Here is a 24896-nt window from a genome sequence, read left to right as displayed (position 1 = left end):
TATGCTTCAATCTATATTCAGTCTCCACAGTTCTCTCTGGATGCGGATGGCATTTTCCATCCCAAGTATATATTGGAATTGTCTTGGATGACTGTATTGCTGAGAAGAGCCAAGTTCATCACAGTTGATCATCACAAAATCTTGCTGTTACTATGTACAATGTTCTCCTGGTTCTGCTCACTTCACTCAGCATCAGTTCATGTAAGTCTGTCCGGGCTTTTCTGAAATCACCCTGCTCTTCATTTCTTATAGAACAATAATATTTGATTACATTCATATACCATAACTTATTCAGCCATTCCCCAATTGATGGGCATCCACTCAATGATAAATTGCTTTTTAACAGAAGAAGCTTGGTATAGTTTCTTTATTCTCAGTGGTTGAGTCCATATCTGACAGATACCTTGCTATCAGATTATTTAAAATCCATTTGATTTATTTGGTTTTTATTTATAATAATAAAATCTGATATTTACATAGTGCTCCACAATTTCCAGAATGGTTAGTTCATCTGACTCTCACTATGACTTTATGCGTTAAGTATGTATAATTTCCATTTTAAAGGCAAGGATATTGAGGCTTAAAGAGATCAAATCATTTCTCCAAAGTAACTCAACTCCTTTTGACTAGTGCTCCATGTTTCCATTCCTCCATTACCTCTCTAGTAAATGTGGGAGTAGAAGTGAGGGAGACACTAACCAGTGAGAATTCAGTTCTTAGAAGATGTGCAATACAGCTTGCCTGTTATGGTGGAAGTTTGGTGACCTTATTTCTGGGCCTGAGTATTGGAGGGAGCTCTTTCCATCATTTCACACTAGTCTCGCTGCCTTTTTTCCCAACTGCTTATATCAGTTCTTGCCTTTTTGGTTACTAAGGAAGAGAGTTCTGTTCATTTATATCTTTTCTACACATATTCAATTTCCTAGTCATTTGAAGGACCAGAATATAAGAATACTTTGTAGATGGTACTCTACAATAGATGAATACTAGAGATAATATAAGAAAAAAATTTATTTCAAAGTAAAATTACAATATCTACTTATAATTGTTATATTTAAAGTATTTTTGCATAGATGGGAAAATTATGGTAAAATTATTTTTTAAATTTTGTGAGTAGATGTAATTGATGCAAACTCTCCAAATAATTAAAATATTTAATTACCACCCAGTAAGCAAATAGAAAAAATAGTCAGGATATCTGCTCATGCTCTGATATGAGTAAAGAGCCTCTTCAATTATATACATGTCCAGAAATAAGTTTACCAAGCCTTCTGGTATATAACTTTCCAATGACTTGTTAGTTTCCTATTAATATAATGACACTCTGAAACAGTTTAATCTGCCCTTCTGGTTTTCTGAGCCAATACAGATGGTAGACAGAGAGGGGTGATGGCAGATACTATATTGTAAACAAGACTTTTAAGGTGAGATAGATAATAATAATCATCATCACAATAATAATAACTTACATGTATATAGAACTTTAAGGGTTTCACGTGAATCCTCATTTGATCCTCCCGACAACTCTGAGGGGTAGATCCTATTGTTTTCATCATTTGACAGATAAAGAATTTGGGATTTGCCATGGGTCAGAGGGTCACATAGCTAAGGAAATATCTGCAGCTGGATTTGAACTCAGGTTTTCCTTCCTTCAAGTCTAGTACTCTATCCTATGTACCACCTAACAACTTTAAAAGGACACAATGGCAGCCTTAGTTATGCCTTTCCGATGATCATTTTTTTGTGTCCAACCTGTGAAATGAAGGAATGTTTTATGGCTGTGAGCATCTGAATACATTTAAATCACTGGGATTGGTGCTATGTACTTCATCAGCTCATCTAACAATCTCTAACGCTGATTCATGTATGCAATCTGATAAAGCACACAGAGATAGAAGTATTCTTGTCATACTATTCCTGGGTATTGATAATTGTGAGAGAGTTTGACATTTGTATTTCTTTCAATGATCTCTGTTCTTTACTAATAAGCAAAAAAAGAAAACTGAATTTAACCTTGATATCATCTTTTCAATTTTCACAAACCATTACAGTACATTAGATATTTTTATTTAAAATAAATGGCAACTAAAAGTTATTTAGGTGACTACCATGAGTATTGCCTTCTACTTTAAAAAGATCTTTTATAAAATACTTTCCTTAATTAAATAGAAATTATAATAATAGCTGGCATTAATACACTGCGATATATATATATATATATATATATATATATATATATTCTCTCATTTAATTCCCAAAACAACCTTTGTGAGACAGTTTATGGATAAATAAACTGAAACTCAAAGGTTAACAAACCTGCTTTAAGGTTAAGTGTCTGAGAGAGGATTTGAACTTAGGTCTTCCTGACTCCAAGACCAGCTATACTAATAATTCTCTTAGGATTACATCATTTGCAGGATGATGACTATATTTTCACTGGAATATATAAGAATATATGCACATAGTTCTACATTATTTATATCTACATGCACATTTATATAATTTTTATGAGAAGAATCCTTACACATTGAGGGCATCTTTGTGAAAGTGAAGCCTTCACAAGTGATATCTCACAAAAAAATACAGCTTTACCACCCACCACATATCTAATTTAAAATGAAGACAATGCAAGAACATAGTACATTTATTTTTTGTTTACTTTAAAATGCATTTGATTTAGAAGAACAAAACATTACCTGAATAACTCTTCCCCAATAAGTTGTCTTTCATGAATATGTCAAAATTATACAAAATGCCTGGGAAAATGTAGCTTTTTAAGGCATTCTCCTGATTAGTTTTTTCTGTTTCCTTTTGCACCACTCTCATTTCTCTTCCCAATTTGTCCTCTATCTCTCTCACTTTATTTTCAAAATCCCTTTTGAGCTTTTCCATGGCTTGAGATCAATTCTTATTTTTCTCTAGAGGCTTTGGATATAGGAGCTTTGACTTTGTTATCATCATCTGAATATGTGCTTGATCTTCCTTGTGGCCATATTAATTTTTTATGGTCAGAAACTTTTTCTGTTGTCTATTCATTTTCTCAGCCTATTAATTGGCTTTTACCTCTTTGTTAAAGCAGAGCTTTGTTTCCAGAGTGGTAGGTATAATGTTCCAGGCTTCAGGGGTTTTATGCAGCTGCTTTCAGAGATCCTTCCAGAGCCTGTAAGTTTTCAGCTCTTCCAAAGTGGTATGATGTAAGGAGATTTATGTTTGATTAACCACAAGCAATCTTTTCTGCCTGGAATGATGAGGAAAGTCCCTACTCCACTATGGCTTTAAGTTCTGGTGTGCTAAAGCAACAGAGTCCTTCCTCAACTGTATAACTCTGTTATCCCTTAGTCTGTGGACTGAGGCCTCCTGGAAAAGCATAGAATAACTTGTGCGGTAAGACTCTGTTCATTAATATCAAAGGAAGCATTAAAAAAAAGGGGAGATGTATACTTGCCAAAGGTATTTATCACTCTCAGCAATGAGATCCAATCCAGAGTACGAGTTTGAAGTAGGTGAGTTTTTTGAAATACTCCTATTTATGAATTAGCTTGTGTTGATTGCCTTAAACACTGGAACATTGCAGACACTCCTAAATAAAGATTCACAATTATGATGAAGTATTTGGCTTAACTCTTTATTCAGGAAAAACTTAAGTGGATGAAGCTTGACAATTGTAGGGGCTATGACACAAAGTTGGATAGACATCCTATAGAAACTCATCCATCAGTATATATCTCGCACAGATATTGCAAATGGATGTGAGTGGGTTTAGAACTGAACAAAAAAATAAACTACAATGCCTTTGGAAAATAGCAGTTATTGAAAAGAATATAAGCTTTCCCGACTCAAAGGCATGTATTCATTTCAATAACTATTTTGTCAAGTGGTGTCATATAGCTGTTAAGTCATAGGACCTCAGGACATTACATTTGCCAAAGAACTGAAATTAAGAGTAGCCCTACAGACCATGGAGATGTACATAATGAGCATCAGTGGGCTCCAACATATTATTTAAAAAATTATGAAGATGTCACCAAAAAAAATGTTTTGGTGAAAATGGTCAAGTGCTGAAAGCAATGAATGAATAGTACTTGTATGCTGTGATATCTACATGGTGTTAAGAGGGAAAACAAATAAGAAAATCTCTGAAACATTGCATAGAATTAATGTTCTGAACTTGGGTTTAATAGTTAAGCATGGATTGGAGGGAATGCCTATATCAGTGCGAATTTAGGAGCATTCATATATTGAAGTAAATGTATTTATTTATTGCATGCTGTTTAAATTGTAAAGTCTTTAGAAACAGAAATTGTATTTTCTCCTACCTTTGTAATGTTACAGGCCCCACCATAGTTCAATGTCCCTAACCAGAGTGTAATATTTTTCATGATTTTAATATACAACTGATTTCAGGAACACCATGACAATAATAGTTGAATTCAGTGGTACCCAAAATAATAGTTTTACCCTAAAGCAGAATTTAGGAATCCTTAAACAGATCTTAATTGACTTCTTTAAAAGAATAAAGATGATTTTCTGGGGTTTGCAAACAAGCAGTTAAGTATAAACCTGAATTTCTAAAGCAGACAAATTAAAGGATGGCTATTTCCTCTGTGAGACAAGGCTCAGTGGAAGGATTACTGAGTCTAAGTCAGGAAGACCTAAGTTCAAATGTGGCCTCAGAACTTATTGTATGATCCTGAGCAAGTCACTTAATACTTGTTTGCCTCAGTTTCCTCATCTGTAAAATGAACTGGAGAGGGAAATGGCAAATCACTTTAGTTTTTTTGCCAAGTATTGGTATGCTATAGTTCATGGGGTCATAAAGAATAGAAGAGTACCAAACAAACAATTATTGTAGAAAAAAATAAAAGAAAAATGGGTCAAGGGAAGGATTCATCACAGAATCCTTCAAATAACCAACTCCCTTAGTGTATTTTTAAAAATAGGATTTATAAAAACTGAATGCAAAAACAGACACTCATTTGTTTGCAATGGAAAGAGTGGTTGATTTTGAATCAGAGAACTTTTGGCTGTGTCATCTACTGGTATATGACCTGAGGCAAATCACTTAAACTCTTTGAATCTCAGTTTGGTAATTAAGGGATTGAATTAGATTACCCATAAGATCTCTACAAGCTCCAAATGCATGATCCTATCTGTTGGAAACAGCATCTTCTGCTTTTGTTATCTTCTTACCAAAAGAGAGGAAAAACCAACTGATGCCTCCTGATGGCCTTGGTACTCTGACAACTGAACAGATTCCCTGCACCCTTTGCAGCCAGATTCCATCAGCAGAAGGTATCATTCAGGAGTAGCAGGAGAACTTTTCATAATATAATTTTGGCTTCCATTTGGAACATAAAATTTAAAGCTGCAAGGAACCTCAGAGATTAGATATCTGGTCCAATGCACTTATTTTCCAGATAAGGAAACTGAAACCCTGATATGTGAAATGATTTGACCAAGATCCTTCTGTGTGTGTGGTGGTAGCAGAGTGAGGTCTGAGTTTGTTTTCTATTTCCAAATCCTGTGTACCTGCAGAATCTATTTAAGTGTTTTGAAAAGAGGTTAAATGTATATTTTAAAATAAAAAACCCCTACTTTTCAAATATAAACAATATAAAATCCAGCATATTTTGATGTTTGAACCAATGGAGAAAATCTGACCAACTCTATAACTATTAGCAGCAGAACTGTGTAAAACAATGGTTTGAACATTCATGAACACTAGAAATGATATACAGTTTGGTGTCATTGGGTGTCCTATAATAGCAACCATTATGGCCTTGCATATTTTATTCAGACTTTCTTAGGTTTTCCAGAGGGATAACCAATTGGCTGCTAGGGTAACAAATGAAAAGTAACCTGATTCCACTGACCTGCTTAACCCTGCACAGGAAGGATGGAAAAGAGCAGCCATTTGTTCTGAAACTGAGCGACAGGTATGGAAAGTCTTTCTTCCATCATCTTTGTCCCACATTTCTTTGGCACAGTTATTTCCATACCAGCATAAAATCCAGCAACACTTGACGGACTGGATTACCGGTTTAAGGTCCTCCATCAGTATTTAGGAACAGGTACTGTGGGTCTCTGTTGACACCTTAGCATGTTTGTCTTTGCAATTTGTTTACCTGAGTGTATATGCAATTCTGGAAAAATTAAATGGCTGCAGAGAAAATAGAGATAATACTGTTCAATGGTAAGGTAATTAATTTTTTTTAAGCAAAAAAATTAGCAGTTTTTATCTGATCTTAGCTGTGAGGTGCAATGTTATTTAAATGTGAGAATTTTGTTCATTAGAAAAGATGGAGACAGATGAAACCAAATGTGACTTTCTGTCCTGGGAAAGACTCCAAGAGTGAGGGGTCTTGGTTCTTCCAAGAATAACTACATAAAGGGAAAAGTTAATTTAGTTTTTTTAAAGAGAACTAGAAATGTTTTATTCATTATTTCTTCCCTCCCCCAACCTTTTTTTTTTCTTTTAAGTTGTGAAAGGAATCTGTCAAGAGAAACTGGGTTTGAGCCTTTTTATATTTCAGATAGATTGAAGAAATGGATTCTCTTGCTTTGTAAGAAAACTTTTGGTTTCTCCTTAAAGAAACATTAGGAGGGTTTGTTATCATCATTAGGGCCTTTGAAGTGACAACTCTTTTACTATCCAGGACTTAAAAATTATGATTTAAGCAGAAGCAGCTAACTCTCAGGGCACTCTGCCTTTTTCCAATTATACTACCCTCTAGAGACAGACTGGTGTGATCTGGTTTGGAAGGGAGCGTTAACATCAACAATTATATCATCAAGGCATAGAATTCATTAATAGCATGGCAACACAGATGGCAAATTATTTAAAAGAAGACCTTAAGTATTTCAAAGTGGCTTTTATGTATGTTTCAGTGAAACAATTGTGTTCCATTACAGGAAGAGGTGATTTTGCATTACGACATTTTATTTTGGCTAGATGGCTTCTAGATAACTGATGATGAATAAATGATAAAGGCTTTAATTTTGCATTGGATTGCTAGGATTAGACCAACCAAAAAGAAAGAATTCATGAAAAATACATTTTACTTATGGAATTAAAAATGAGTATGATTACATTTTTAGTTCAACAGACATCTATCCTGGTATGGTTTTTGTGGATTCTTTCAATTATGATTGAATAGTACCTATGTCCTCACAGAGATGATATTCCTCTCTCCTATAACTTAATGAAACAACTATAGCATTCTAATGTATTACTCCATTGAATCTGAAACAAAATGTAATCTAAATCAATAATAGATGAAGAGTCTGGTTTCCAGTGCAGCACCAAGGAGACAGAAGACAGGAGATAGTTGACTTTATTCAACTCATAAGACAGCCCTTTATTTTTTTTAATATGTCTTTCTTTAGAGATAACTCATTGCTTATCAATATTCCCTCTCAGTTGTATTCCTCCATGGAGAACTAATCTGAATAAAAAGAAATACATTTTAGGAACCAGAGCAAAAAAAAAACCCTGAGATATGAGCAGCAAAAAGAATTTCTAATGACTCTAAGATAATTCAGGTTTTCATCCAGTCTGCAGGTCAATAAGCATTTATTAAGTGACTACTATACACCAAGCATTTGCCACTCACTGGTGATCTAAAAAAAGACAAAAGGCACTCCTGTTCTCAAAGTGCTCACATTCTAATGGAGGAGACAACATACAAACAGCTATATACAAACAAACCATATCCAAGACAAGTTGGAAATAATCAACAGAGGAAAGGGACTAGAATTAAGAAAGGCTTCCAATTGAAGGTAGGATGTATTAAGTAGGTCTTGAAAAGGATGCTTGGAAGCCAAGAGAAACAATGAAGAGGGAGAGCAATCCCAGAATGGAGGATAACTAGGAAAAAATGCCCAGGAAATGGAGTATATTATTTAAAGAACAACAAGGAAGCCAGTGTCAATTAGATCAAAAAGTACCATGGGGAAGGAGGAGTAAGGAATAAAGAGGATATAGGGATAGGGAGGCAGATTATGTTTTATATTTGATTTTGGAGGTGTTAAGGAGCCACTGCAGTTTATTGAATAGGAGAGAAGGGATGACATGGTCTGATTTACACTTAAAGAAGATCACTTTGACAGCTGAATAACAGATGGAAAGATACTTTAATGGCCCTCTGAGTTCATTGGTGTAGTTACTCTGTCCACTGACACAGACTGAAATACCTCCATATCTACTTGTTCTTTGTGATTCTTGTCCATGTTTTTCCATAAATTTTCCAAAAAGATTTCCTGTAGAGGAGCTATCCAATGTACCAATCTGTCATTTTATATATATATATATATATATATATATATATATATATATATATATATGGAACTCAGGATTACTGTTAGAAATAAACACTATAAAACAGCAATTAATTTCTAAGATGGTTTTAAAATGAAGAAAAAGCTTTAGGAATTGAAGAAAAAAAAGGAACTAGCTGCTTAGTGTATCTCTCTGAAGATGAAAATGTACACATATCAATAGCATATTAATTAGAATATTAGTAGCTCAGCATTATCAATATAATTAAATAGTATCTGAGAAATTAGAACAGCCCTACTTTCTGAGTCAATAGGATTAGTGTACCATAAATAAAGAGTCAGTGTGTATTTATGTAGCGAAGGACATTTCCAGCCAGGACAGATATAGAGGCACTCCTCTGCCACATCAATGGTTCAAAGCCCCAAGTAAAAGGAGGGTCAAGCTAAGGAATAGAAAGAAACCAAGAAACTCTTATGTGCTATTCTCTATGATTATTCCATATTCTAGGAGGGGATGGGAAGGTAATCAGATTCTATTAATCAGTGTTCAGTTAACTAATGCTCTTGTTATCTAGTAGCCACTTGGCTTGCAAAAACCAGGTAGACCAGAGAGAGTCATGTAGATCCTATGATATTTTCATCGCTTTTCAGCCACAAAGAGAAGAATAGAACTGTCTGATTATTTCTTTAGTCTCTTACCTGATTCTATGACCTATGGCCCACTCTTGATTAATTTTTGTGGAGCATATTCAGGAATTCATCCCTTTTTTCCTTCATTCAGCTGACTCTGAATTATCAATAGTAGGGCCAAGATAGGAAGGATGTGTATGGAAAGACTTATATATGACCATATTAAAAATAATTTTAGGATTTCTGATTATTTTCTGATACCATTCCTCTATCATTCAATAATTGATAAAAAAAATTTCCTTCTTAATTCTAAACTGATTCAAATAATGCTTTTTTGATTTTTGCTACAGAATGGTTTGTATAGCATCTTATTTTGGATCAACAAAATAGAATCCTGAAAAAAAAATAGTGTAGGGGTGAGTGATGGGATAGTTTCAGTCAACTCATCCTCACAATAATCTAAGCTCAGGATTTAAGCCTGGAATATGGAGCACAAACCAACATAATAGTTGCAAAATACAAGATGGGTGAAACCAGACTAATAGCAATTTATATAAAAGACATTCAAATATAAAAGAGATAATATGGTTTTTAGTCCTTGGTACTAACTTAGCACCATGTGATCTTGTTGGAATCATTTAATCTTCTCTGAGACTAAGCTTTCTAAAGTATACAAAGTAGAAAATACTATTTTTTCCTCAATAGTATTTTATTTTTCCTAATTCAGATAAATAGTTTTCGATGTTTATTTTTGTAAAACTTTGTGTTTCAAATTTTTTCCCTCCCTCTCTCATCTCCCCTCTCCTTAAGATAGCAAGCAAACTGATAAAGGTTATACTTGTACAATCCTATTAAATATATTTTCATATTTGTCATGTTGTGCAAAAAAAAAAAAAGACCAAAAGAAAAAAAAAGAGAAACAAATAAACAAAAAAGGCAAAAATACTATGCTTTGATTTACATTCAGTCTACATAGTTCTCTCTCTCTGAAAGTGGATGGCATTTATCAAGTCTGCTGGAATTGTCTTAAATCAATGTATTGTTAAGAAGGGCTAAGTCTATCATAGATGATCATCACATAAACTTACTCAGCATCAGTTCACGTAAATCTTTCCAGACTTCTGGAACCAGCCTGCTCATCATTTCTTATAGAACAATAATAATTCATTATATAATTTATTCAGACATTCCCTATTGATGGACATCCATTCAAGGAAAATAATATTTGAACTACAGATCCCATAAGATGGTTTAAAAAAACTTTAAAAAATGTAATGTGACATATAATTATATAATATCTATAATACCATTAGTAAATATTAGGAGATTAATCAATCAGAAACTTATTTCAAGTCAATATTGTGATAAATTCTTTTAAAAAGCTAACAATTTTTGAATGCATTGAGATAAGGCATTCAAATTAAGGTTAGAACCACTCAATCTGGTGTATGGTCAGACCATATCTAGAGTATTGTATTAGTTCAGGGTGCCACATTTTAAGAAAAACATTGATAAATTGGAATACCTCAAAATGAGGTCCAGAAACTGTCATTCTTATAAGAAACAATTCTGTCACTAGATATATAACCTTAGACAAAGTGGACGCCTCCTCTGAGACTTGGTTTCCTCATCTGAAAAATTTAGGATTTGACTTGGATGATCTCTAAGGTCCCTTTCAGGGCAGTAGATAGTGTAATAGGCCTGGACTCAGGAAGAATCTTACTATTGAGTTCAAATCTAGCCTCAGACACATAGTAACTGTGTGATCCTGGACAAATCACTTAATCCTGTTTGCTTCAGTTTCTTCATTTGTAAAAAATGGTCTAGGTTTTTTTTTTGCACAACATGACAAATATGAAAATATATTTAATAGGATTGTACAAAAAGAAGGAAATGGCAAACTACTTCAATATCTTTGCCAAAGAAATCCCAAATGGGATCACAAAGCATCAAACATGACTAAAATGACTGAACAATACACATTCTGATAATACTTCAAATATTTGAATATAGTTCTCATATCAAATAATCCCTAATTATTTCTACTCTAGGTTAAATTCACAGAAAGCAAGTTAGAGTTGAAAGGCATCTTGTTATTGTTGTGCAGTCATGTCAGATGCTTTGTGGTCTCATATGGAATTTTTTTGACAAATAACTGCAATAGTTAACTGGATATAGTTTGCCATTTCCTTCTCCACTCATTTTACAAATGAGGAAACTGAGGCACACAGGATTAAGTGACTTGCCCAGAATCACAGTTAATGTCTGAGGCCTGGTTGAAAAATAGTAAACACCTAAAAAATGTGAAAATAGTAGGCTTCAACATACATTCTCTCTGGAGGTAGATGACATTTTCCATCCCAGATCTGTTGAAATTATCTTGAATCATTGTAGTACTGAGAAGAGCTAAGCTATCACAATTAATCATCATATAATCTTGTTGTTACTGTGTACAATGTTTTCCTGGTTCAACTCATTTCACTCCAGCATCCGTTCATTAAGTTTCCCAGGTTCAGGAAGATGAGTTTTCCTGACTTTACTCTCTCCACTGTTTATCTAGCTGCCCCATTATCAGAGTAATGGAACTTAAAAGATGAACTAGACGGTAGAGATCATTGTGTTCAACTTCATTTTACAGATGAGGAAGAAGAGATCTAATATCATGTTCAAAGGACTAGTTATGTTCATTATTACTCCAAAAGGCAAAACTAGCACCATGAACCACCAATTCCTTAAACATCTACTAGTTGCAAAATATTTTGATTGAAGAGCTTAGAAAACTGGCACAGTTTCTTGCCTAATGGAGCTTACAATCTAATAGATTTTTGTTTAAATATAATAAAGAAGTTGCCTGAAATTATATTTATCCAGCAGTGGAATGAAATATCTTGATGAGCTCCCTGTCACTGGAAGTCTCTCGGAGTCAGGATGACTACCCCCCCCAAACAAGGCTGTTGTAGAGGGGACCCCTGACCTCTGAGGGACCCTTCCGTCTCTAAGTTTTGTGATTCTGTATTCCCTAGGACTAGAACCTCATTGTAAAGAACAGGAAAACGGAGGCAGAAAGAAAAGAAGTTAAACAGCTTATCCTGAGCTCACAAGGGGAGTCCTGAAGACATGGAGGCATGGTAACATTGCTGTGGCTGTAATTAGCCATGGTGTCCAGTGGCTTGGGGGAGTCCCAATATTTACATATCCTTAAGATACTGAAACACATAATATAGCAGAAAGAGCTCGGGAACTGAAATCAAAGAATCTGAGATTGAATCTTAGCTCCACTCCATTAATTCCTACTTGGTAGCAATGGGTAAAATCACAAATTCTCTGAGACTCAGTTTGTAATGCTGTTCAAACATTTTTTTCAATTGTGCCCAATTCTTCATGACCCCTCCCTCCGAGAGTGGTTTGCCATTTCCTTTTCCTATTCATTTTAAAGCTGAGGAAACCAAGGCAACAAGGTTAAGTGATTTGTGTGGGGGTCAAACATCTAGGAAACATCTGAGGTTGAATTTTGAACTCAGTTCTTCCTCACTCTAGGCCCAGCACTCTACCCACTGAGCCTTATTTTACTCATCTGTAAAATGAAGGGAGGTAGACTAAATCTGAGTTTCTTAACCGAGGTCCATGAACTTAATTTAAAAAAAATTTTGGTACTATAAAACAATATAATTAGTTGGGGCAGCTAGGTGGTGCAGTGGATAGAGCACCAGCTCTGAAGTCAGGGAGAAAAAAAATAATATAATTGGTTTCCTTTGTGAGCCTATTTTATATATTTAAAAACATTCTTCTGAGAAAGGAACCATACATAGGCTTCAGCAGACTGCCATGAATAAGAAAAAGATAAAGAGTCCCAGGATTAGAAAACCTGAGATCTCTTCCAGTTTTAAATCCTTAATTCAGAAGTCTTCTTTCCTGGATCCACAGAGAAATCCTTGGTTTTCCATTGCAGGATCTCAGATGCCCCAAGAAGACTATTGCCTGCACACCAGGGAACTCCATAACTCCAGCATCTGCTGGAGCTGCTGGGGTTCATTAAGGATAGAGTTGTTGATACTAAAACCCCATATGTAGTGGAAAGAACCTTTTTTTTTTTTTTCCAAGGGACCTGTGTCTGAATCTTAGCTCTGCTAATTCCTACTTATGTGGCATTGGACAAAATTATGTAAACTGTCTGAGATGCAGTTTACTGGAGAGCCCTGGGAACTGCAGTGGGAACAGGGATAGAGGGTGAGAATGGGAACATGGGCATCCCTTTTTTGTTCCTAAGACAGCATGGTGCAGCCAGTAAGAGCGCTGGACTTGCAGTTCAAGAAACCTGGCTTTGAATCCTGCCTCAAATGACCCGGAGAACATCTTGGGGGCTCAGTTTCCTCATTTGTAAAATGGAAGGGTTTGGACTTGATAGCTTCCCCTCCAGTTCCCAGGAGAATGGAATAACAGCTCTGGTGCCCCCCATCCCAGAGCTCTGAGAAAAGGATGGACCCAAGGCTCCTCCAGCCAACAGGAAGGGGGTGGCTCTCAAAGGTGCAACTGAGATGGCAACCTCCAACATACCTAAGACAGTGTCGCATGTTTGTGTTCAAATCCTCCCAAGAAGTTGGTAGAAAGGGCACTTTCTCATGGCTAGAATCCCCAGATAGCCAAGGTTTCCCCCTTCCTCTACCCTGTTTCCCCAGGGATCACAAGCATCAAGCACCCTACCAGACACCCAAAGTCAAAGTTGCACAGCAAGGTTGTCAGCACCTCCCCTGCCAGGATCTGGTCCCACCTGATATCTGTAAGCCCAGAAAAGCTGTTCTGGTACGCCCCCCCAGGGCTCCACTTCCATTCTCCTCCCTGTGCCCTCTAAGGTCATTCTTCTCTGTCACTTCTTCACCCTGGCAGAGCTGGCTTAGAGTAGCATCAGGAAGCAGTAGGTTCAAATCCTACCTCAGAAAGTTACTATTGTGTGACCTCTGAGGCAATCACTTCTCTGGCCCTCAGCTTCCTCATCTATAAAATGGAGAAGGGAGTGGGGAGATGGACTCAGCTTGAAATTCCATGTGCAACTTGGGCAAGTATTGTAATTGTAATCCATGCATGGAACAAGGGGGCAAAAGCTTGCCCTCAGTAGGGAGGGGGCAGAAAAAAATTTTGGATAAGATTTGGAAGGAGACAGAAATTCATGGTATCCCCAGGATAAATCACAAAGGGGGCAGGATATAAAGGGCAGTGCAAAGTGGTGAAGAAGTTCACTGCTAACTTGTCATTTCTATTTTAACTAACTTCTAGTTAGCTCTTTCATTTTATACTGCGGATTACTTTAAGTGCTATCCTATTAAATATATGAATTAAATATTCACCTTCTAAATTCAGCAATCTGGGGCAAAGCTTCAGTCACCTTAATGTAGTTATGGCTATGGTCTTGAGATTACAAACCTCTAGAAAAAATCTGACCTGGCTCCCTAGTGGGTCTCTACTCAAGGATATTTTCTCTCCTTTCTATCTAAGGAAGCATAGATTTTTTGAAGTGATCCCTTTATTAATGACACCTCTAAAGCCACAGACAAAATAAGGTAGAGGATTAATTAATACCTGATTAATTTGGAGTTGTCTCAATGTCCCGTAAAAAAATTTGGAACAACAACAAGCACAAATCTACTTTTACCTAATTTATTAAGAATGACTTTTTATAATCTGTGCTCACTGGACCTTTATTTGCATATATGCCATCTCTTACTTTACCTATATGCAGTCTCAGGCTGATGAAACTTGCAGAGCCACATGTTTCATTTAATGCACTGTTTCAAGGTTCCCGCCAGCCTTTTTGGCCGACTGCTTTGCAGCTGGCACACAAAATCCATTCCAAGGGATTTTGCAAAGGGATTTTAAAAAACCAAACATCCCTGTTCAGAACATAGAACCCGGTGTGTGTAACTCTTGTGGTTATTTTTTCTCCGGTTTTGCAGTCTGGGCAATACACAAGTCAGATGGCTGACCAAAGACAGCGGACTTTGTCGACATCTGGAGAAGCTTTATATGAAATTCTTGGTCTACAGAAGGGGGCATCACAAGAAGAAATTAAGAAAACCTACAGGTACAGATGAGATGCAGTGATGGCATTTCCTGTGGGGCTAGTGACTCCTATTTTGTGATTGATTTGGTGCCACTGATGAAAGAAAATGCATCTCCAGCCAATACCAGATCTTTTGAATTTAGGACCTCATAACGTATCTGTTCTAAGACATTTGGCAATGTAGGTCTTGGAGATTGAACATAAACTCCTTAAGAATAGGATCGTTGATTTCATTTTATTAATATTTGCATCCTTAGGATCTAGTAGAATGCCTGCTGCTCTGGGTATTTAATGAAGTACTCCTTGATTGATTGATTGATTGATCCAGAACTGGCCTCACGGTGGAATTCTGTTATAATCTCAAGTTTAGAGGACAAGGATAATAATATAGGTATCTTAAGTTTTCAGTATAACAATGAGACAGAAAGACTATATGGTATGCTGGGGAATCATGATTTGACCAGTTGCATATGGCAGAGGAAGGCACAGAACGTATAGAAGGCCTTGTTTGACAATGTGAGCTGAGAACAAAATATTCCAGAATAAAAGTAGTTTTTAGGAAGAAGTTTGTTAAGTCACCCAACAGAGAGGAGAGCTGAAACAGGTGGCTTGTTGACCCCAAATCAAGTTGCATATTATATAGCATATATACCATAAAGGAGAAAAGAAAGTAGCTGATTGGTTAAAACATAATAAGTTTTCCAAATAAGGCACTTAGGTTGATTAAACTTGACATAAGTTCATTTAAAATGTACTTCTCAGAAAACCAAAATTTAGTGAACTTTCTCAATATCAATCTTTGGATTTGTTGAACTTTTCTGTGGTAATTATGAACTGGGGTCCCAGTTAAGCATTAAATTAGTCTAATTATCTAAGCAATACATATATGGTTTCTTGGCATGCAAAGTTAGAGTCAAACAATGAAATAGTTAACAATCTTTCCTGTAATTCAGTACTTAAATAATTTAATCTAAGAATTGGTAACTAATAATTTTTACCTATATCTTATAGCAGAGCTCTCCTTAAGCTTTAAAAACTCTATCTTCTCACACCTGCCTGGTTTTCTTGTTAGTTCTATCCTAAGCAAAGAATGCAATATTCTGTGCTTAGGAGGTCCAGGGCTCAATTCTATATGAGGAAGAAGCAATGGAATCAGAGTCAGAAGACCCAAGTTCAAGGTCCCTTTGTGTGACTCTTGTGAATTGTGTGAACTGGGACAAGCCCTTCCTCTATAAAGTGGAGGGTTCACTCTCATGTTCTTTCTAGTACCAACATTTTATTTTTCTCTTAAATACTTATTAGAAAGGTTATTTTCAAATTAAGCAATGCATGGTTATTACTAAATGTTGTAAAGCATTTTTAAACATTTTCAGTTTTTTTGTTCTTTAAATGAACTTGATGATGTCTAAGGTACCTAACAATTCTGTGATTCTTTCTTCCAGTCAGAAACTTACACTTTCTCTACACCTCTCATGTTGGCAGTTACTGATTTATTTACCAAGTAACAATTCAGTATTTGATTCACATTAATTACCTTATACTAATTTTAAATTTATTTTCTTCAGTTTATTTAAAAGGAGGAACCTAAAGTAAATAACAAAGAATCTAGCCTGTTTAGCTAAAGGAGATCTAGGAAGCTTCATTTCTGAGGGGAAAAGTTTGTCTACTGTTAAAAAAAATTCTTGCATTATGGTTCTGCTGACCTGCTGTGTGGGCATAAGCAAGGAACTTAGCCCATTTATATCTTGCTTTCTTTTCTCCACTTCTAAGAAAGAAGGATCATAGTGCAATAGTTGGAATGGACCTAAAAAAGCCATCTGTTCTGGCCCCATTTTATAGCAGAGAAAACTGAAACAAACAAGAAAGTTAAATGAGTTACTGAAGGCTGCACAGAGAGTGAGTTGTAGAATTAGACTTGGAACCCAGGACCTTCTGACTCTCAAACCAGTATTCTTTCCACTACACCATATTGCCTTAAATAGGAAATTCTGCCTTCCAGGCTATTTTTATACATCTTAAAAGGAAGGAACAATCTGTTGATTTGGTCTGACCAATTCAAAGGAGAAAAAAAACAAACAAAAAACTTTTATCTTAGCCAAAAGGCCAAAACCCAATGAATTAGGCTGTAACTATATGGGATAAATGACTCAAACAAGAAACCAAACATATAATACACTTTAGAAACTCCTTCCAAAGAAGCTCTGGCCTAAATTGCATGTTTCAGTTTTTTTTAATGGTGCAAACTGAGATTTCCACTGTGATATGGAAGTGCCAATTTGGTTATAGAAAATTCTGTTATGACAGCAATGATGGTCCAAATGACAAGGGATTTTCATCTCCTGTTCCACGTAGGTGTCTAATGTAGACAAAACTTTTGTCTCTGTGTTTTGCTACATTTTTCCAAAGCAAATATTCCCTTAATTTGCAGGAAGAGGGGAACAGAGAGGGAAGTATTGTTACCTCTTTGATATGGATCTCTTATCTTGACTCATTAAAAATGACTCCCAAATCCCTGATTTTGCCCACCCTTCTATATCAACAAATCACTCCTACCCAAAGGAGCAACATTATGTAGGTAACAATGCTTCAACAACAGCCCCCATCTTGCTTCAAACAGCAAACACTTCTATCAAATGATAATCTATCTTGTTCAAGTGAATGTGACTTATAATAGCTTTTCTTACTGTTTTTTAATCAAAAAATTATGGGTCATTTCCTAATTAAGGTTCTAATTGTGCTGGGTTGTTTACAAGTTTTATTAATTATAATATAAAGCCTTTTCATGTAATTCACATCTTGCTATTAATTTTGTTTTAATATCACACAAATATTATTTTTTCCACTGATTGGGATAATAGTATGCTGCCAAAGGCATTCACATCTGCCTAAGTGACACATTTGTATTCTATCAGGTATTCATAATGTATGAGGGGGTTGAAAATCCACTGAGAATATCAGTCTTACATTCAGGGATCTGGATTAAAGCAGTTGCAATATAGTAAAATTAAATGCCAGGCAAATAGAATAAAACTGCCAACTGTTTGATCCATAGATTATCCCTTACAACTCTGTTTGGGCTTCTGAAAGTAGAAAATGGAGAAGTAGAAGAAATTCAAAAGGAGATTCAGATTTCTAACTGAAAGAAGTTTGTTGTTGTAGAAAGGATCCATATATTGGATGTTCCTGTCCAAATCTAAATTCTACAATTCTTTATATCTCATAATCCCTCTTTGGTATACTTTTAAGATAAAGTTTTATAGGAAGTCTGAAATGTTTTTTAGGTAATATCATATGTGTTTTATTCTCTGAAAGATTGTTATGTCCCTGAATCCAAATATTCTAGTTTTCCCTGCTTTAAGAGATTTTTTCCATAGGTCTTTTACTTTTCCCTCAACTTCTAAAGGTCTTTCTCCATAAACTGTTTTCAGAGAGCTAGAAAATGGCTTGTCTATTCTTTCTTCAGGAAATTTACCTACCTAGAGAACAATGTCCCTGCCCTTTATTTTAGGGAGCTAGCCGATCTACTCAAGAATTCTTACAGGCTCATAGAATTGGAGGGAAAAGTAATCTTAGATGTTATCAGTTTACAGATGATGAAACTGAAGAACAGAAATCCCAAGATCACATAGCTAGTAAAGCTGATCTAGAATTCAAACTCAAACCCTCCTATTGTCATAGAATCTTCTAGGGGAGTAAAAATCTCTTCTGTTCCACCTCATCTAAAACAAGATTAAATTGATGAATCATCTAATGCACATGGATCTCTTCCCTTCCCCCAGATGGCTTAGCTTATAGAGATGAACACATCAAGTTTGTAATGTGTCAGTTTGGGGCATTATTCTAAAGGTCTGCCTGCTTGCTCTCCACAGGAGAGAACAAAGAGATAATAAAAAGAATGAGAGAATGTTTTTAAAGAGCTCTGAGCCTTTATATGGATGAAAGGCACAAGACAGCTATCAGATAATGAAAGGATTTGTATAATATTACCATGATCTCTTGTGGTTTTGCAACATTGCAAATGCAGTAAAGCTGCATTTGTACTCAATATCATGTGCCTTCTGATGGTTGGGTAGTTCATAGTCTAGAAGACTTAATTATGAAATAAATTCCTCATCTATATTTCCAAGACTCTTAAGCCCATTGTTAATATGATCCCCAATATCTCATTATTAGCATCATCTCATTTAATCTTCTTAACAGTGGAATTAGTTGGAAGCAGATGCTTAGTGGATGTGATATATGGGGACACAAAAATTCCTTTAAGTCTCTCTGATTGAAATTCTTCACTTGACACTTGACAGTTTGAGACTTTACCAAGTAGCAATTCATTTGGGTTAATAATCCTTAATGTACAAATATTTCATAAGACAAACACCCCTGAGAGAATGAAGGCCCACTAGTCATTCACACTTTTTACTTGGTTTAACTAGATTGTTCTTCTATAATTATTGAGTTAAGATTTATGGTTCAGATCTTTTGATTGGTGAGACAATAGAAGAGAGAAAAGTTATGTTGGCGCCTGGGATACCCTGAAGGAGAGGAAAAGGCTAGAAGATAGTATGTTAAAATGAGAGACTTTGAGCACACCAGGTGTCCAGGAGGTTGGGGGACAGAAAGCACAGTGGATGAGAAAAGAACAAGAAAAGGGAAGTGGGAAAGCACCAAAGATAATTTTACTTATTTCTCAATTTTGTTTAGCCCCTTTCTCTGTCATATTGAGACAAAAATTAAAGCACCAAAGAATTATGACTTGATTGCTTCTAATTTGCAACTTGCCTTTGAACTAATCACATAGTGAATAGACAGTACAATGCATACAAAGTTTGGAATTCATTTGGATTAATATTCAAACATATGACTTGATTCAGCATAAAAAGTTGATCTGATTCCACATATTCCTTAGTAACCTGAATTCAGTAAATATTCTTGGCCAAGGTAGTATCAGCTAGCAGGTCTTTAGGCAATATATGGATCACCGGACACTTTGGCTGCATTTAATTAAATGGTTATTATACTTGTTAAATGACAGGACATATGGAGAGGAATGCTGTGCTTTCATTCTAAAGTTAGTAAGTTGTTAATATATACCACCTGCTGCTACCTAATTATAGCCGAAGCTGGTTAGGCAGATCTGAATACCTAGCAGTCACTAGGTTTGTCCTAGTTTCTCCAAGAAAGAATCCGAGTACCTAGCAATCACTAGATTTGTCCTAGTTTCTCTAAGAATATCACAATTTCAAAGCAAAAAATCTTGTTTCCAATCTCTTGCTGGGTTGTATATAGTGATAGGGCAACGATGATACCCCTTTGCTACTGTTTAGTCCAAGACAACTCAGGATATTGTGTGAATGGCAAGAGAAACTGCATCATTTTTCAAGAATCTGGGATTTCATCTGTATAGGTATCTTATCTATCTTTCCCTGCCCCTCCTCCCTCTCAGTTTCTTTTGCATGTAAGACCACAGTTCTTAAGCAGGAAAAGTCCTCACAAACAATCTAATCCAATTCTCTCATTATACAAATAGGACAAGTAAGGCTCAAGGAGCCATGCCTCCTTGAGCCTTACTTGTCCTATTTGGTGTCAGAGGCAGGATTTTAACCCAGATCTGACACTAAAAGTAACAAGGCTTTTTCCCCTTTTGACACATGGCTTCCTATATCACTCTAGGCTTATTGTTCCTTAGGAAATATTGAATAAGGGGGTTAAGGGAAGATCTTTTATTTCATTTCAACTTGAGATAAAAGGTAATAGTTATGTCTTATGACATAATGACATAATGTTATGACCTTGATAATAACATAATATTAGGGAGGACCTTTGATGTTGGTCCTGGGTAAGCTGAGATAAGCCTGCCTGCTGCTCTTCCCATAGAAAGGATGGTTGCAGTGCTACTTGACTTTAAGCCCTTTTACCTCATGAGGTTTCATCTATAAAATAGAGGGATTCAATTAGGTCAGCATAGGATAGTAAATAGAAAAATGGATTTAGAAACAGAAGACCAGGGTTCAAATTCTGCTTCTACTACCAGGAGAATCTTGAAGTAAGTCACTTTCCTTTCCTGGATCCTAGTTTCCTCATTTTTTGTTTGTTTGGGTTTTTTTATTATTATTATTATAATATAACTTTTTATCGACAGAGCCCATGCCAGGGTAATTTTTTTACAACATTATCCCTTGCATTCACTTCTGTTCCGATTTTTCCCCTCCCACCCTCCACCCCCTCCCCTAGATGCCAAGCAGCCCTATATATGTTGAATGTCGTTGTATATCCTAGATACGATATATGTGTGCAGAACCGAACAGTTCTCTTGTTGCACAGGGAGAATTGGATTCGGAAGGTAGAAATAACCTGGGAAGAAAAACAAAAATGCAGTTTACATTCATTTCCCAGTGTTTTTTCTTTGGCTGTAGCTGCTTCTGTCCATCATTGATCAGTTGAAACTGAATTAGGTCTCTTTGTCAAAGAAATCCACTTCCATCAGAATACATCCTCATACAGTATCATTGTTGACATATATAATGAACTCCTGGTTCTGCTCATTTCACTCAGCATCAGTTCATGTCAGTCTCACCAATTCTCTCTTCTATTCATCCTGCTGGTCATTTCTTAAAGAACAATAATATTCCATAACATTCATATACCACAATTTACCCAACCATTCTCCAATTGATGGGCATCCATTCATTTTCCAGCTTCTAGCCACTACAAAGAGGGCTAGCACATACAGGTCCCTTTCCCTTCTTTAGTATCTCCTTGGGGTATAAGCCCAGTAGTAGCACTGCTGGGTCAAAGGGTATACACAGTTTGATAACTTTTTGGGCATAATTCCAGATTGCTCTCCAGAATGGTTGGATTCGTAGTTTCCTCATTTGTAAAGCTCCTTTCCTGTTCTAAATCTTGGCTTTTTCCTGTCTGGTATCAGGATATAGAAAAGGTGTATAAGAGAGTGACATCTAGGTTACCTTGCTTATGAGGCCAATTTTTTTCCATTAAAAAAAATTTGTTTAATTGTGATTTATTTTTATTGTTTTTAATTTTTAATAGTTTTTATTTTTCCAAGTTCAAGAAAATTGAACTTGAATAAATTGGAAAAACAAATTGGAAAAATTCACCTTTGCAAAATCTTGTGTTCCAAATTTTTCTCCTTCACCCTTCCCCCCTCCCCTAGATACTAAGCAATTTGATAGAGGTTAACCTTCTAAGGATATTTCCATATTCATCATGCTGAGCAAGAAAAATCAGATCAATAGGGAAAAAAATTCATGAGAAAGAAAAAACAAAGAAAGATCTCCCCCCCCCCAAAAAAAAATGGTGAAAATACTATTTGGCTTTCTTTTTTGATCTAAAGCAGGAAGTGTAGTTTTCTAAGGTTTCAAATTTATTTCATCACTCTTTACTGTTTCATGTTGAATTTTCTGGAAACAACAAAACAAAACTTCTCTGAAGTGCCTCCAAACCCCGCAAAGTGAAGAAAATTCTGCTTCCACCCTGAGCAGGAAGAAATTCAATTACCACAATACCTTCCCTCCCCTGCCCCCAAATAAATGTAGTCTGAGGTGTTTTTATCCATATTTATCAGTCATTACAGGTAAAGACAGATATCCAGTGGGAGAAGGGTAAATATTTGCAAGATCAAATGATGACTCAAACTCAGAGATTAATTTTAATTAATCCTTTATCAAGCACTAATTTGTTTCCTGAATCTTAAATATTCCTATTAAGGAAGGAAGGATGGTACGACATGCTCATTCCTGTTGAGTTCAAGTCCTTGATCCTGTCAATGCCTTTCTCATCCCTTTCTATCAGTTAAGCACAATTATGGTTTATAGCATATATATATATATATATATATATATCTCATTATAAGATTATAGCATATATAAATTCAATGATTTTTTATTTATTCATTCAAATTATATTTATTTAACCCCTACTATGTCTGTCTCACACACACACACACACACACATATCCCTCAATAAACTTCAGTCGTTCCCTATTACCTTCAAGATCAAAAATAAAATTCTATTTTTGGTTTTTAAAGCTCCTTGCAACCTATCTTTTCTCTAACTTTTCCAGGTTCCTTATACTTTACTTTCTTCCACAATTCACTGGTCTTCTTGCAATTTCCCAAACACACATGTCTTCTGATTCTAATACTGGCTATTCCTATTTTCTAGAATACTCCTCTTCCTCCCCTCTGCCTCTTGGTTTTTTTTCCCTAAGATTTAATTCAAACTCTACTCTTTCCAAAAAGACCTTTCCCATTTTCCCACATTGTCCATGACTAGTATGTTTCCTGTGAGACTATCTTCTAACTGCCACATATGTATCTTGTATACATGTCAAAGGTTCCCTCTTACCAGAGTTTTGCTGTTAGGGGCTGGATGATCACTTGTCCTTGACTTTGTAGGAAAGATTCTATCTGGACCAGATAGGCTTTGAAGTCTTAATGAAGATTCTATAATTCTGACTCAAAGTTCAGAAGTCCAAGTTGGGCAAGACTAGGATATACTCACATTGTAAAGGCATGGGTCAAGTTCAAATCACTCTCACACACACACACACACACACACACACACACACACACACACGCACACTACCACCACCACCACCACCAACAACAACAACAAATGGATCAGAATCCTAGAAACAATGTTTAAGGATCCCCAGAGTGAGGAACTTGAGTCTACAAAATAGCATCCTGGGTATGTGACTGTCACTTCTCTAGAGGATTTTAAGCATCCTTCTGTGTCTGGAAGAATAGAGGCTGACAGATGTGGGTTACTCTATGTATAAAACAGAATTCTCTACTTGTTGGTTATAGAAGTTATACATGTTCTAATCAATTAATAATTGAATTAAGATCTTTAGAAACAGAATTGGAATTGAATCTATTAGGTTATTTTAAAAAACCTTATATTTGATTTGTAGCATTTTGAAGCAAAATTTTAGTCAAAATATACATCGTATCAAAGGGGCATGCCTTCTTAGACTTTTTGACAGCTAGGTGATACAGTGAATAGAATGCTTGACTACCAGTCCAGAAAACTTTTAACAGCTAGATGATACAGTGAATAGAATGCTTGACTACCAGTCCAGAAAACCTGAGTTCAAATCCTGCTTCAGACATTTATTAGCTGTGTGACTGAACAAATCTTTTAACTTCTTAGCCTGAGTTTCTTCATATTTAAAAGAGGAATAATAATAAATGGCACATATTTCCAGATTTGTTGTGAGGATAAAAAATGATATTTGTAGAGTGCTTTGCAGACCATATATTATATAAATGCTATTTATTATATCACTATAATTGTCATTGTTATTGTGTTATTGTGACTGTAAGCTCAGTTCATAATCTTAAAACCAAATGGTCATGATATTTTTGACATTAAGTATTGTTATATTCATATTTTGAAAGAATGGGGCTATGGATATTCCTTTCTTTGGTATATATTGTGGCTTCTCCATGTTTCATGAGTTGCCACAATTAAAAAAAAATTTAATGCACAGCCAACCAATCCTCTGGTGGTAAAGCTCTCTCTACACTTAGCTAGACTGGTCCTACAGATACAGAATCTGCCACCAGCCCCATCCTTGAAACATTTCACTTTTGTTAAAACATACCAGATCTTGAATTCAGATGGCATAGCACCTGAGAACCCAGAAACACCTCCACACTACAGTAAAATAGCAGAATGGGGCCAAATGCTGTCTCCTTAATCACACAGAATGACACTTGATATGCATCACTTTATTCCTGAATGAAGCTTTATAGCTGGACAAATCCCCAGTGATACAGATTTTAAGAGCAGCTAAAAGGCTTTGTTAAAGGATAGCTATGGTAGATCAGTGTCACAACTCATAAATCCTAATCATCCTCATGAACAAAAGAGATAAAAAAGACTTTGCTTAGTTTTAGAGAGGCAATGAGGA

General features: G+C 35.7%; 1 protein-coding gene across 8 annotated transcripts in view; it reads left to right on the top strand.

Moving 5' to 3' along the window:
- DNAJC5B (DnaJ heat shock protein family (Hsp40) member C5 beta) overlaps nt 1–24896 on the top strand; it is a 105405-nt gene that overhangs the window by 44810 nt on the left and 35699 nt on the right. For 3 of the 8 annotated variants that reach the window (XM_031946339.1, XM_031946336.1, XM_031946340.1), the window contains 2 exons: nt 5798–5936; nt 14856–14983. In XM_031946339.1, coding sequence (XP_031802199.1) covers nt 14877–14983 — 107 coding nt within the window. In that variant the 5' untranslated portion in view covers nt 5798–5936; nt 14856–14876. Of the gene's footprint in view, nt 1–5797; nt 5937–11930; nt 12036–14855; nt 14984–24896 lie in introns of all 8 variants that reach the window. The other 5 variants (XM_003759729.3, XM_031946337.1, XM_031946338.1 and 2 more) reach the window with 2 other exon arrangements.

Source organism: Sarcophilus harrisii, chromosome 1, assembly GCF_902635505.1.
Source record: "Sarcophilus harrisii chromosome 1, mSarHar1.11, whole genome shotgun sequence".
NCBI classification, from domain to species: domain Eukaryota; kingdom Metazoa; phylum Chordata; class Mammalia; order Dasyuromorphia; family Dasyuridae; genus Sarcophilus; species Sarcophilus harrisii.
Note: the sequence above shows the minus strand (reverse complement) of the source record. Positions and strands in the feature narration are given on the sequence as shown.